At 32.3% G+C, this 14,525-nt stretch overlaps 1 protein-coding gene across 2 annotated transcripts; it reads left to right on the top strand.

The window, feature by feature from the left end:
- The first annotated feature begins 2,603 nt into the window (after window positions 1–2,603).
- Window positions 2,604–12,674, top strand: LOC147077896 (stress-associated endoplasmic reticulum protein 2). 2 transcript variants are annotated; one of them, XM_085960928.1, is made up of 3 exons: window positions 2,604–2,669; window positions 9,520–9,686; window positions 11,224–12,674. In XM_085960928.1, the coding sequence occupies exons 2-3, from the start codon at window positions 9,600–9,602 to the stop codon at window positions 11,329–11,331; spliced, it is 195 nt and encodes a 64-aa protein (XP_085817054.1). In that variant the 5' UTR covers window positions 2,604–2,669; window positions 9,520–9,599; the 3' UTR covers window positions 11,332–12,674. The 2 variants fall into 2 exon arrangements, with proteins under 2 accessions (XP_085817054.1, XP_085817055.1); XM_085960929.1 differs by lacking the exon at window positions 2,604–2,669 and adding an exon at window positions 8,196–8,343.
- The last annotated feature ends 1,851 nt before the right edge of the window (window positions 12,675–14,525 follow it).

Here is a 14,525-nt window from a genome sequence, read left to right as displayed (position 1 = left end):
CACAGAAATTGAAAAACAATATGTGTACTTGCCAGACCCAGGATTCGAACCTGAGACCCACGGCGTGATAGTCCAACGCTTAAGCCGCGCGGCCACCGTGGGTGTAAAATATTATTATTTTATCTATATCTATATTATATAGTTTTTAATATCTGCCCATAATTCCATGATAATAATTTCTAATCCATCCAAGTTTTAGGAAAACAACATGAGAGAAAGTAGGTAGTGACATCCCCTTTTTATGACGGCACCCAAATGCACGTAGGTATTCGAGTAGGTACGCTGTCACTCGTAAAGTCGATTCGCCATAATTATATTTAAGGGTTTACGGTGCATAAAGTGCATTCCCCAAACGAACAGTGTTTTGTAATCAGTAAGTACAGACTTCCCTGTAAAAGCAATAATCCGCGTTAGTAAGCTTATACTTTTCCCTGCACACGCGTGTTCGTTGTGTATACAAAATACATATTTTTGAAATTTCTACCGTGACAATAAATAAGTATAGGAGAGACATTGTTCATCCTGAAACGACCCTCCCAAATTATTAAAAACGTTCTAACCGTTCTCTGTCTCTCTCTCAATTCCCCACCGTATTCATCCGGAGTAAAAATGGTGGTTTGTTGGTAGATTCTTACAAAGTCTGGGCTCGTAATGGACCGGAGCGCACTGGAGCGCCATTCCGGCTCATGATAACCTCAAAATTATCGCTTCGTCTCATGGAAAAATTAATTTTACCATCTGATCTAGATAAGCCATATAACAAAAAAATCTAACACACCTGTTTTAAAAAAAATATGCATCAAATTAAGTACCTAACTGTTATTATTTTTGGAAAATTATTGAGCGCTCCGGTTCGTAAAATTTTCCATTCCGAGCGCTGTTAACAAAGTAGCATAAAATATTATGCCACAGTTTATTATTTCGTCATAATTACTTAGCACCTAGTAGATTTTTTAATCAGAGTGATCGCATTTGGTAGAAACAGCCATTTATTTTTTAACAGGTCATAAATCCCTACGACCAAAATGTTTTGAGCGCTGACTGTTAACAGATTTAAAGATTCTGCAAAAGAGGTCAATGCAAATGCTCTCGTTTATTTTATTGTGAGATTGGCATTTTTTGTTTTTATTATCCATAAAACTCCACATACCTACGCACTATGTAGATAGAAGACATCGTGAAATGCAGGGGCGGATTTAACCATGTGCGAGGTGTTACTCGCAACGCCAATAAAATTGGGGTCCCGTATAGAAAAAAATATCTTCAACCCCTTTTCAACCTGCTTACTAAAAAACTGCACTTCAGAATTATTTAATTTCTTCTTTCAAGCAAAATCTTCGGAGTAGATACCTATTCAATAATTTTTAATGCCTTCACATTTCTCGCCGACGTAAAACGTGAAGACGTAAAATTTAATTCCACACAGTCGCGTACTCAGAAAAATGGTTATGGGTGGTCGATTTTAAAATATAAATATCATATAAATAAATAGGATTTCAAGTTATACACATTTATATTTTAATAAAAATCGATATTTTTTTTAAATAAATATAAAAAAATATTAAAACTATGAATTAGTCAAAAATCTCTTAGGTGATGCTTAGAAAACTTAATAAACTAAATTTCAATAATAAATATGACCATAAAATATAATAATATGTAATAATAGGGTGCGGTCCGATTCAACAAATTCACAATCTATTACATTTTTTACAATTGTAAGTTTATCTTTGACTTAAAATAAAAAATATTTTTCTTTTTATTGTTTTCAGATACATATTTATTTATTAATACAGTTGAAATTGTAAATTATCAAAAAAATGTCTCAAATTGCAAGCTTCGTATTTTTCCGCTAGGTGCCTCTTTAAAAAAGGCTCAGTGAAGACTTCACCTTAACTGGAATTGTAATGTGCAATTCATTATAATTTCAGATTTTAAAATTATTTATTAATTTTATTTGAAGTCAACGAACAGAAAAATAAATACTAATAATTATTGGCATTATTGCTGTTCAATATTACCGATTTTTAAACCATACACTGCCATCTCAACATTGCTGCACATACCTTAGAACGTTTTATTTTTAGTGTAACATACACTGACATCTCTGTTCTTCCTGCTATAATTTCGTTGTGCTAACGTTTAATGTTGCTACATGAAAATATTACCAAACTAATAAACAACACTCAAAATAAAAGTAGAGTATAATTTTAATAAAATTATGTCTAGACTATCTTCTATTAACTATACTAACAAATCTCTGCACATTTGATGCGTTATTTTAAAATAAATGCAACCACAAAAGATAAACTCAATGGAACCATTTTATTTTTTGGTCATCTTCTGTGCATTCAACTACCTAAATGTATTTTTAATATTTATTTTGATGATTGATATTAGGTTTCATATTATTATTTGTAAATAGGCAAATAAATGTATAACTACTGTATCATGTATAAATACATTATAATTTGTTATATAGAGGTTGTAATTATTTGTAATGTCAGTTGGTAAACCTGAAATAAACACGACGCGTGTGTCGTGTATGTGATTGTGAAGCGCCTGCGTCGACCAAAAAATTCTTGACGATTCTCAGCGTGTTTACTTTCTACGTGTCATTTCTGTCGGCCGGGTGAAGGGTCGGGGTTTTCCTGTACGTCAATCAAAAAGTGAGTAAAAACCGCACAAATCCATTCGTTTATTTCAAATTCCACACAACAATCACACTTATTATATTGTAAATGTTTTAAAACACCCATAAAACGCTGCAATTTTCATATATTAATATTCAATATGTTATGTCAGCTAGATTTATCACGTAGTACGATAATATTGCTACTACTGACAGACAAATCCTTTTAGTTTAGATAAAATACCATCAATACAGATTGATTTATTGAAAACTGACTTACTTAATGACCTATATTCGTGAATCAATTCAATACGTGAAAGTATTTTTCATATTTTCTCATTTACGTGACACTTTCTCACCGTTTTGACAGTAGGTTCCCGTTACGACCACCTGCATTCCACAGATCTTTTTCATATTTACCTTTAACAATCATACTAATAAAGCGGTAATTTATTCAAATTATTTTATATATTTGTATATATTATATATTTATATTATTCAGAGATTTCAGTGTACCGTTATTAATAATTTCCACTGTTAGAAAACTGTCCCATATTGTTTTTGTTCCATGTTGCTTCCTATAAATACTACGTCATTACGAGAAACTGTTTTAAAATGAAATCATTGCAAACGTTTTCAATTAACGTTGTATGTATATAATCATTATTGTCGCATGTATGTAACATAATTATTTCGAGATTTTGAATCTATTACAAATACAAAACGATTAGAACTGCTCAAATATGCTGTATTTTTTTTTAAATTTCTGGCATATACTGTATTAATTTTATAATTATATTACACATACCTCTAATAAATCAATGAATCTACATACCTACAAGTAAATATGTGTTATAATCAATGACATATTAAATGGACAACTCACTTCATACCCGGCGCGCACGAGAAATTGTGCATGAAAGTCATTCACAGATGTATAGGTAGATGTCACGTGACCATATGACGTATCCATTTCCATTATGCGACACAAGCTTCGAGAATTTATAGTAATATAACCTTTATTGTAATGACGTATTAGTGTCATGACTCATTGCGTTAGAAACAGATTCTCGGTTACTTACGACTTTTCGGAGATTAGACGCAAGTGAGACAGCGCATCACAGGCGACTGTCCAATGGTTTCTGTCATTCAATTGCATTGAATAAACATTATCTTAAAATGGCATTTTATAAATAATAAATAATACTAACACATGAAAAGTGATATCCCATCTTTCTTGGAGTGTTTAGTAGATTTTTTTTACAATTTTTAACTAGGCACATTGGCATTTTGTAACACAATAATAACGGTGGAGTCGAAACCTGACAGTCAGAAATTTTGTATGGGCAGACCCAGCGGTGTCGTCAGACCGCTTGCAAGCAGAATGTTCATTTGAGCGTAGGATACCGATATTAAAATATGAATTTCGCCATCCGGCAGACCCGACACAAAGTGAGTGTCATTTTATGTTCTAGATGCTTCGTCCATATTAATGTCATTGGTTATAATATATATTTCTTATTGTGATTGTATTTGAAATATTTGTTCTGTACCTAGTTATACACCAGCTGAGTAAATATTTTTTTGCTTCATGTGGCAGTTTTTAAAATTAAATATAGTATAATACGAGTTATTTGCATACATTTTAATTTAGATCAGGTGTTTTCAAACTTTCATTATACTGTCTTGGATGTGTCCATATTTGTAGCTGTAATTTAAAGTTTTGTGATAAATCCATGTAACATTTCAACTATATACTATTGGATACCTACTGAATGTTAAATATAGGCACAGTATCTCAAAATATGTACCATATTGCAGTGGCAAACGGTGAAGGTAGGCTGTGAGGATCTGACATAAATAGTGCACACAAAATTTTGTCAGTCATATGTTTTTGTTTTCATTGAACTACTACAAATTGCTGATGGTGTTGGTTAGTTTTTAAAATTCAATTAAACCCTGCGTAAACCAAGCGATAATAGAACAAAAAATATTCGTCTATCTATAAAATATCTGAAATTATGCTATTAAATCATGTAGATATTTTTTAGGTAGAACAATATTTTTTATCTATTATGGTTTGTTTAGGCAGGGCTTAATGAATTAAAAAAAATAACCAATACAAACTGTAATATGTATTTTTAATTCAACGTAAACAAATAAGTATGACTGAAAAAATGTGCACTATTTTTGTCGGATCGCCCATTACATAACTAAACTATATTATGGTTTGTCATAGGCAGGGTTTAATTTATTTTTAAAAACTAACCAGCACCATCTACAATCTTAATTCAATGAAAACAAATGAGAATGACTGAGAAAGCTTAGTGTGCACTATTTATGTCAGATCCAGCCTACCTCTACCCTTCGCCACTGCCATATTGTTATTTTATTGCTAAAATAATGTGGTATAAAACCAAAATTGTTATTGAAATATCTAGTTGAAGCATCGGACAGAAATATTTTTATATATCATCTCTTTTAGTTATCGTTATCCTGTCATTGCAAAGATATTGAAAAAACCTTCTTTGTATACAATGAATGAAAATTATAGCGAAAAAAGACCCCTAGGACCACTAATTTTCATATACTCTGCTAAGTATGCTTAGTTTATTTGGCATTCAAAGGTGGCGTGTATATTAAACTTATACTTCCTTCAGTGATTGTGATAGGGAAACCACAGAAGGCTCCATGTGGAGAAACTTAGAGCATCTTTGTATTATTTGAGTATAGAGGAGACCGCACTGGGGCTCTAATGTTGATGTAAAACTAAAACCAATTCCCAGTGCCATTCTCACTTTCCACCTCCATATTATAACGCCTCTGCGTATCGCCCCTTGAGCCACAGAAGTTGAACAAAACCGCACAAAAACTTAAATGAAACTGGTTGTCTGATCCAGTGGCGGCCGGTGATAATAAAATTAGGGAGTGCAGTTAAAGACATACATTTTCCTTTTTGTGGTATTGAAAAAAATCAGCAATAGCCGTCGGAGTGGAGGTAGGCTTATGCTTAAATATATAATATATTTTGGGGGGGGGGGGTTGAGAAACGAAACGACGCTCACATTCACTGACAGCATTTATTATTGTCAAAGTTATAAAGTCCAAGCTTCTGGATATGATAGGTATGATGCAATACATTTCATATGTTATTATTGTAATACATTTCATATGTGCCAACGTAGTTTCCACGTTTGACACTCCTAACTTCCATAACTTATAACTGATGCAAGTATTTTAGACATATTATGTCATTGGGACAAAGCCGTAAACTCCTCATTTGTGTAGCTCCGATAGGTAGTACGCGGGTTATGGTCGGTTGAAGTTCACATACTGACGCAATTCGGGCATATCTTATACTCCCCTTTCGGTTATTTGCATCCCACATTTCCCGCATATATCTGCGCGCTGTATCATTTTGATAAATACTATGGACCGGTGATTTTTCAACGGGATATAGTTACTATCTGTTAAAAAATTGCTAATACTTTTGTACACCTCAACTCCAGAATTGCACTCCAAATGGGACTGATTTGAAAGACGTATTCAACATCAAAAATACTTCGGTAACACGAATATTGTATTTGATAGAATAATTTATATTTCTTTTCTTCAATAATTGACATTGGAAAATTGCTTTGTTCATCTTCTTAAAAAATATTTTATCCTCTTTTACGTCGAAAAATAACGCTCATACTCCACATACACTATTGAAATACTTACCTAATATTGTAGAAATTGTTACAATGTAACGCTTTTGTTAAATAACTACTTCTCTTAGAGTAGTATAAGTAGGTACGTAAAAAGTTGTAGTATGTATATATTATGCAAAGGTTATTACTAGTTTATCAATTACTTACTTACAAGTTTACTTTGCTGTAGGCATAATAAAATTATTTAATTTTTAAAGGTTAAATAATTATAAAATTGGTATTTGTATGTTGAGATTGCTACACCTAACTTAATGATCACAATATCACTCTAATCGATATTTTCATCGATTCAATATTATATGGCAAACAACGGAGCATTTACCTCATAACGTACGAAATAATAATATAATAATTTGAAATATTACGCGGGAATCTTGTACCGACTTCAAAAGCGTTTGTGAGTTGTCATTATTCGCGCCAGTCAAACACAGTATCGTCGTGAAATGTCATCTGCGCTCGTAAGCTCAGATTCGGAGAGACAGTGTTCCAAGTGAGGTAAATATTGCACGTTCGGAAATAAAAAAAGATACAACTGAGCCCACATTATCGGCAGCATGAAAAAATAAATCATCGCCAGGCGGTTCGATTTCTCTCCTGCACAATTAATACTACGAGAGACGTACCTATGCATACATGCAGGCCGCCAGAAATTACGCGCATTTTATGCGTGCAGACGGGCGACAAATTAAAGATATTTTACAATAATTAATTCATACAATATGTAGGTATTTGAATACGTACTTATTATTACATATTTACGTAATAATTTGGGAGATCAGTGCACCTTTGCTCCTATACAAGAGCCGTCCCTGGTCTGATCTAACTATCTGATATACTGATCGATCTAGCTTTGATTATTACTGCAGTTTTCTTCGTGCATTCACGGTTTTCAGTCAACCCTTTTGTATTAGGTGTTTTTATTTCTTCGATAAGATTAAGATTAGATTCTGCCAACACAGTCATGGTTTCCTTTCCTCTCCTTTTTCACCTTTGGCAGTCTCTCGAAAGCTAATCTTTTGAACACGGCAATCGAGGCAGATGACAGAGGCATGCAACAGCGACCGCTTTGTATCAGTTCGCAATAGACGACCAACCACTGTGTCGCGAGCGGTCTTCTGCTAGTTTAATCATGAGTCTGTACTAAGTAGAAATTTCGGTTATATACGTTTATCCTGGATACAGCGGCAAACACATTTTGAAAATAGCCGATATACTGGATTATTTGTTAGTTTGGATTAGTTTAGGTTAGGTTATCCTAACAAATAATCCAGTATATCGGCTATTTTCAAAATGTGTTTGCCGCTATATCTAGGATAATCGACTTATACCGGAATTTCTTTAGAACAACGTGCAAAAAAAATACTTTTTTTGTCATCGTACAGAAGTTCGAATCAGCCATTTTCAATCAAAAATGCATCGTTGGTGACAGGCGACAATCGTGTTCCAAATTCAATTCCATTGGATCTATGCTGATGAGACCAGTTACTGTCATCTCTGTTACTCATCTGTTAACGCAAGTCACACTTTTGGATTGGCTAGCTTTAATGTGTTACATTTCTGTAATACCAAACCTTTCTGAGTGATAACGATTGTATCAATGTTTCCATTCACGGTATGATAATTAATCCACAGTAAACTTTAATTTGTGACCAGCTGTATCAGAAAAATAATAATGTATTTACCACCTTATTGACATTATTATGTTTATCATCAAAGCATTTCATAATATAATTATGGCTTTGAATTCCTCAGTTTTATTTGTTATTTATTTTTCGAAAACGAAGTAATTTTTTTATCTGTGTAGGTGTGTATACACATCGAAAATCGTGCATATATTTCATGATAATTACAATCAACATTTGATAGCAATATCAATAACCTTATTTTTGGATTGTTTTGTTTCATTTTGCTGCGTAAAAAATAGCCTTTAATTTTTGATTACGCAGGTGTATTATGAAATGTCAAATTTGTTTTCAATCTGTTCTGAGCGTCCTAAAGGTATGACTGATATTTTTCTTATACATTAGTAAATAACTTTATTTTCCTATATTATCCGAGAGCATTGTGTATCTATTGATGGGTCAAGCAGTAAATACAGCTGGCGCTAGGGAAATTATTACTTAGATAAATAAATATAATAAATACAGTCAAAAATATCTGTCTTCCTTTGAAAGAGTTTGTGCAAATTCCATATAATATGTATGTTAAAGTGAATCTTTCACAAAACTGAACTGTTTCCTCTTAGTGGCCTCTAAATCTTCCCTTTCGACGTTTTGTACCTCTTGGGTAATACTGGATTTATTCAGTGATTGTCTATTTCTCCAAATTATGTCCTGCTCTTAAAATAGTAATCATCGCAAAATCTTCTTTTGTAGGACAGTCAAAAAAACTGTTTAATAAGCACAAAAATTAAGGTAATAGTGTTTTTTGTAAGTCTCTGAATGACTTACCTGTTGACTGTTTTATTAATTTGAAACATGTTACATTGGAATCTTTTATGATTAATTATATTTTGATTTTGTTGCTATATAAAACGTTGAAACTTTTATTAAATAAAAAAAACATTTTGGACAAAATCGTCACATCATTAAACATGCTGTAATATTACGATAAACATGAACAATAACTCCATGATGACAAGATAACAATTTTATATTTATATCAATGTTATCTTATATTATTTTTATGCACTGCGTATTTAGACTTTTGACAATTGACTATATTGATAAAAATAAATCAAATGATTTTAATATAATAATGTATTAGCATCACTAACTCATTTAGTGCTGACACCGCGACTATCGCGTTTGCATTAGTTGGACATTTGATGTAATTAACATGATATTTACATGTGGTAAATAATCCTTTCCATGTGGACGGCACACCTGTTTGTGCCCTCATTATTAGGCCGTTCGATATAATTAGCATGTTAGTTATCCGCGGTCAACAAGTTAATTAGTAATTATCTGGTCAGCAGTGAATGCGTTAATAAATTATTTTCTTTGCCTTATTCAATATAAAATTATATTAAACCAGCGCTTTACATGCTGTCAGAACTGAAAGATTCAGCAGAACGTTTGGTTTGTAAGATATCAGCACAAATTGTTTCGTTCTGTCAATATAATAATTCAAAGTGCAGTTTCCTGTATTAATTTTCTGTTAATATTGTTTCAGCATCTCAAGCAACCCTGTGCTTCTAGCAGCGTCATCGCTTAGCAACAAATAAAAAGACAAATACCCGCACAACATACAAAATGGCTCCCAAACAGAGAATGCGTATCGCCAACGAGATGGCCAGCAAAAACATCACCATGAGAGGAAATGTACCCAAATCCACAAAGGTATAAATAATAACAATAATTGCATATCTTTTTTCAGTCGTTGCATGATTTGTTTCTTCGGTTATATATATTTGAAATCTGAATTCAATAGTGGTTGAATCTTGAAGATTAATTGAGTCGTATTTCAAGCTGCTATAGGTACTTAAATCTCTTTGACTAAAAGTGAATTAGTGGTTGGAGAGTCCAGATATCTGTAACGCTCCCTACATTATAGTTATTACTTTTGTACCATTTGAATGATATTTGTTGAAACGCATTTATATATTATCTATTTATGATACCATAGGAAAACTATAAGTTGTAAAAATCAATTTATCCGTATCACGTTACTCTACTCCAGAATATTGCACAAGAGAATGTCTCATTGGTAGGCCTCAGACGGGTTTCTTCCTTGCGCTAGACACTTATTATGTGGTAAAAAGTAAACATGTGGCTTACGTCTCTGTATTTTCTAAAGGAGATAGAAATAAAAACCTCCACTAAAATGTCACTATCAATATGCCCATAGTATTCCTATAATTATACATAAATTGAAAACATTTAAACCTACCTTCTAGAAAAAATCTTTGAAAAAAAAATAGGGCGCCCAATGGGACATCGGATTTTGGCCAATGCCCTTTACCAATTGAGTCACCTGCATCCTACCTAATAGCGCGTTTACACGTGCGTGGATTTATTGTTGCCAGTACGTGATGTCGCGAGCATAACAATAAAATGCAAATGTAAACACGTATTGTGCGAGTTGCAAGATTGCACGCATGGCTCAAAGAAGTTTAGCGGCTTCCGCAGTAGAATGATAGTGGCAAACCTACCAGAAAAAATACGAACTATGCTGCGCAGCACACGACAAATGTACGCAACACCAACAAACGCGTCTCACCAACACTTGAAAATTGAGATTAGCGCCACAATTGGCATTTTTTGTGTGTTGACAGTTATTGTTTTATTTGCACGCAGTAAATCCATGTATGTGTACGGCATTATAATTATAACGATACATCTGATGTTCAAATTGCGTTAAAATTGGCAATCAGCTTTTGAATCAATGTAGGTATGTTCAATAAAGAATGTTAAATTCTCAAATTTGTTGAATTATTTGTTGAATAAAAAAAATAGTTTATTTCTAAAATTATTGTGAAAAAATATTATCTATTGATGCATTGCTTTTAGAGTATCCTTCAGATAACCTTGCCATTGTACACAGTGACAAATAATTGTATTATTAAAAGTCAGGCACTTGATTGGTTTACTCACGTATAATTGTATTAGTTTTAATTCAAAAAAATCTATTCCAAATGGTAAGGTTAGGTGGCGGCCACTCTACCAAAAACATTGTTCGTTTCGATAATATGCATTATTTGAAAATGTGGCAGTAGTCTTCCGCTCGGCATGCGATCATGTAATTTTTGTACACTTCCAAAATTATCAATAGCAATCAATATGGAATTGTAGAAAATTCAGTTCAGTTATTTAAATAAAAAAATCTTCCATCATCATTCAAGAGTTATTCCAATAACATTTATTTTGTGGTTTCCAGCAAAAGGACGAGCAATACCCAGTCGGACCATGGCTGCTAGCCCTGTTCGTGTTTGTGGTATGCGGGTCGGCGGTGTTCCAGATAATCCAGTCCATTAGACTCGCATAAGCGCGGAGGAGTCGAGACTTTACGCGCATCACCTCTCTCCACAAGCATTCGATGACATCTCTTCCAATAATATCACCATGTATCTCACCGCACACTAAACTAAAATCATTTATTCATTAACTGCCCTGGTTTTTTTTTTTAAATATCGAGCAATGTCTTCGATTTAAATTTGCATGACAGATTCCTTTAATGAATGCTTTCTTTAACAGGGCATTTTAGATCAGATCTTTGATAATATTTATCATAAAATCGTCCCGTCATTACAATTGTGTCTTAAAAATTCAATTCTTCTAATACGTAACGTAGTAAAAACATTCCGTCATATCGATTTTTTATATTGTCTACAAATTGACAAAGGTTAAAATGACAAGTTTTAAAACCAAAACACCGAACGTCGTAATAGCTAGTAATCTGTTCTCACAAATTCTTGCTGATTTGGTTATATATAACGAATTACCTTTAACCTCTGATAATATGTTGAATATTTAAGACAGAGATATGACTGTATGTTTTTTATTTACCACTATAATTACGTGTCTGGAAAGGTGTATTATATCGTTCAACGTTTCTAGATTACTTTTCGACGATTAGGCGTGCTTAATTTTGTCTTTGAATAGTCTGATAAACATGACAGCTATCATAACCTACAGCATTTTAGTCACACCGAGAATTTATTTTAATTTAAAGCATTCTATAAAAAAATTATTTTGTTTGCCATAAACAAATTTAGTTTTAAAAGCGTTTTTTAGTGTGTCGGTAAAAGTTTAAATAATTGTGAAATGTGTTTTTTTTTCCAAAGTGTGATTGCGATAATCCAAACTGAAGTCATCAATCCTCCTCCCAAGTGTTAAATGGAAAATTTTCTGAACTTTTTACATATATAATTGATTATTATAATAATATATTATTAAAAAAATGAATGTTATATTATCTTCCTCTCGTGATGATTTTTGAAATTAATTTCCCTTCGTATTTCAGTATAGTATACATAACATATGCAATATAAAATATTATTTATCTTATCAATGGTGTTTAAAGTGCCAATATTCGTGTAAATTTCTGTTTATAAAATCTTTGAAATCAATATTCGTAAATATAATAATATATTATGAGTTGTCGTGCAATTACTTTCATATTAAATTAATTGTCTTTATCTCTTCATGGAGGCGATTTTTTTCTTTTCTTTTTTTTTATAAATAAAGTGAAATTTACTTTGTAAATTATTATTCCATATTTAATTTTGAACCCCCTTTCAAATTATGATAATTTTGCTTTTGGGTTCATTGTGTATGTATATTTAATGTCTAATGTATGAAGAAATAAATTTTCAATTTTATGAAATATCTTTTGGTTTTTATTTGTTGTCATTGGAGGTGCTGACGATTTCGAACTCAGCGAACTAATGTTGACTATAGGTTCGTATCATTCAACCTGAATCAAACAAATCCAACTAAACCATAGACAAAATACATACAAATTGTATGAGTAGAAAAAACACCGGAAATGGTTTGAGATTTGACGTTTGGTTCAGTGTATCATTGAAAATCAAACCGTTCTCGGACCATCAGAAATGGTTTGACATGAAACGTCAAACCAATTCGGACGGTTCATAGACTAATGACAATCTGTCAAATGGGAAATCATTAAAAAGTATACATAGGCTGAAAACGATATCGATCTAAGATTTTCTGCAAATATTTCGTTTATTTTCTCAACATTTGACTTATTATATTTTGTAGGATTAAGGAAAATCGACATGCTAAATACAGCATTCTCCGGCATGTATAAGATCATCTTGAGATTTGATATCAATATTTTTGATTGAGTTAGCTAGCTGCCTACCTATAAATCTACATGCCTCCGCAAAGTTTGATTTGTGTAATCATATATCATTTATATGAGCATCATTCATTTTATAAAATACCTAGGTACCTACTTTGTATTTTTGGTTTTCAATACAATGCATTTACTTAATGTATCCCATTATTTTTTGAATTGTCGTCGGAAGATTTGTCTGATGATGATTTTTTCATTGAAATAAGTGATTGAATTAATTTTAAGTACTGGAAACACTAATTAGTCATCAGAAAAGCGTTTCCGTGGACATTCTACCAAGCGGTCCCAAATCCAACAGTGCCATTTGATTTGTTCGATTCAGGTTGAATGATACGAATCTTATATTTAGGCTGGGGCACGAAGCTGAAAATTTCAATTGTAGTGTTAGTTGTTGCTTATTCTTCGAATGCAATATGGTAAACTGATTGTAGAAAAATCTTCATTTACTGTAATCAATAACAAACACTACCTCATTACTCAGTATATTCCTTGCAGGAAATACAAAAATGTGAAAAGTAGGTTGCCTTCTCGGTTAGGCTGTACGAGTACATTAAAGTTTGTCATAAAAGAAACACGCATTCAATATTGGTAATATTTGAGGATACTCCTAGCATGTTTCGTATTTCTCACGTTTTACGGTCTGACTGTGATAAAGTAATAAAGTGATTTCAAATCTTTGGTTCGTAGCGAATGGCTTTCGCATTATCTTATTAATCTGTTCTGTGATAAACCCTACCCACATCAGTGTTGCAATCTCTTTCAATCCTGATTATAGTACAAAGGCGTAAAAATCATAGTATTTCTGAAAAATATATAGTATAGGAACATTTTTCATCTTAAATTCTTTAAAATTATAGTATTTTGGTATATTTGGCGTAGAATTATAGTATTTTACATTTTACGCGGAATTAAAATTATAGTATTGTACTATAATTATAGTACGGTTGGCATCACTGACCCACATGACAATATATTTTTTAAAAAAAAACCCCTGATTCTACGGCTCTCATATTCATATAAATATAATTTTTAAAAAAAACCTGGATTTCTTCTGGATTTTTTTCGATGTCGAATTAGAATATTAGCGTTTTATTCCCAATATTGGAGTATATCCCATCTACATATGTATAAAATGACATTATTTTCATAGCAACTGTATATCAGGAGTTACTTGTCAAATTCACTTTTTGACGAAGAGAAAATGCAATATTTTCATTCCTATTTCTCTATAATTTGTGTTCACTATCAACAAAACAATGACATCGTATCTCAAATCACTTTTATGATGTATGGCATGCAGCAAGGCATCTGTCTACGTTTGCAATAACATGATTGGATTAAATGGATTTGATGCTGCT

Source organism: Rhyacophila brunnea, unplaced genomic scaffold, assembly GCF_057557595.1.
Source record: "Rhyacophila brunnea isolate RB1 unplaced genomic scaffold, BYU_Rbru_1.0 scaffold_12, whole genome shotgun sequence".
Lineage (NCBI taxonomy): Eukaryota > Metazoa > Arthropoda > Insecta > Trichoptera > Rhyacophilidae > Rhyacophila > Rhyacophila brunnea.
Note: the sequence above shows the minus strand (reverse complement) of the source record. Positions and strands in the feature narration are given on the sequence as shown.

Excerpts from the sequence above, each read along its gene's own strand:
- LOC147077896 (XM_085960928.1), top strand. The coding sequence starts at position 9,600 with ATGGCTCCCAAACAGAGAATGCGTATCGCCAACGAGATGGCCAGCAAA. Across the intron at positions 9,687-11,223 it reads ATGTACCCAAATCCACAAAG|CAAAAGGACGAGCAATACCC; the intron begins GTATAAATAATA and ends TGTGGTTTCCAG.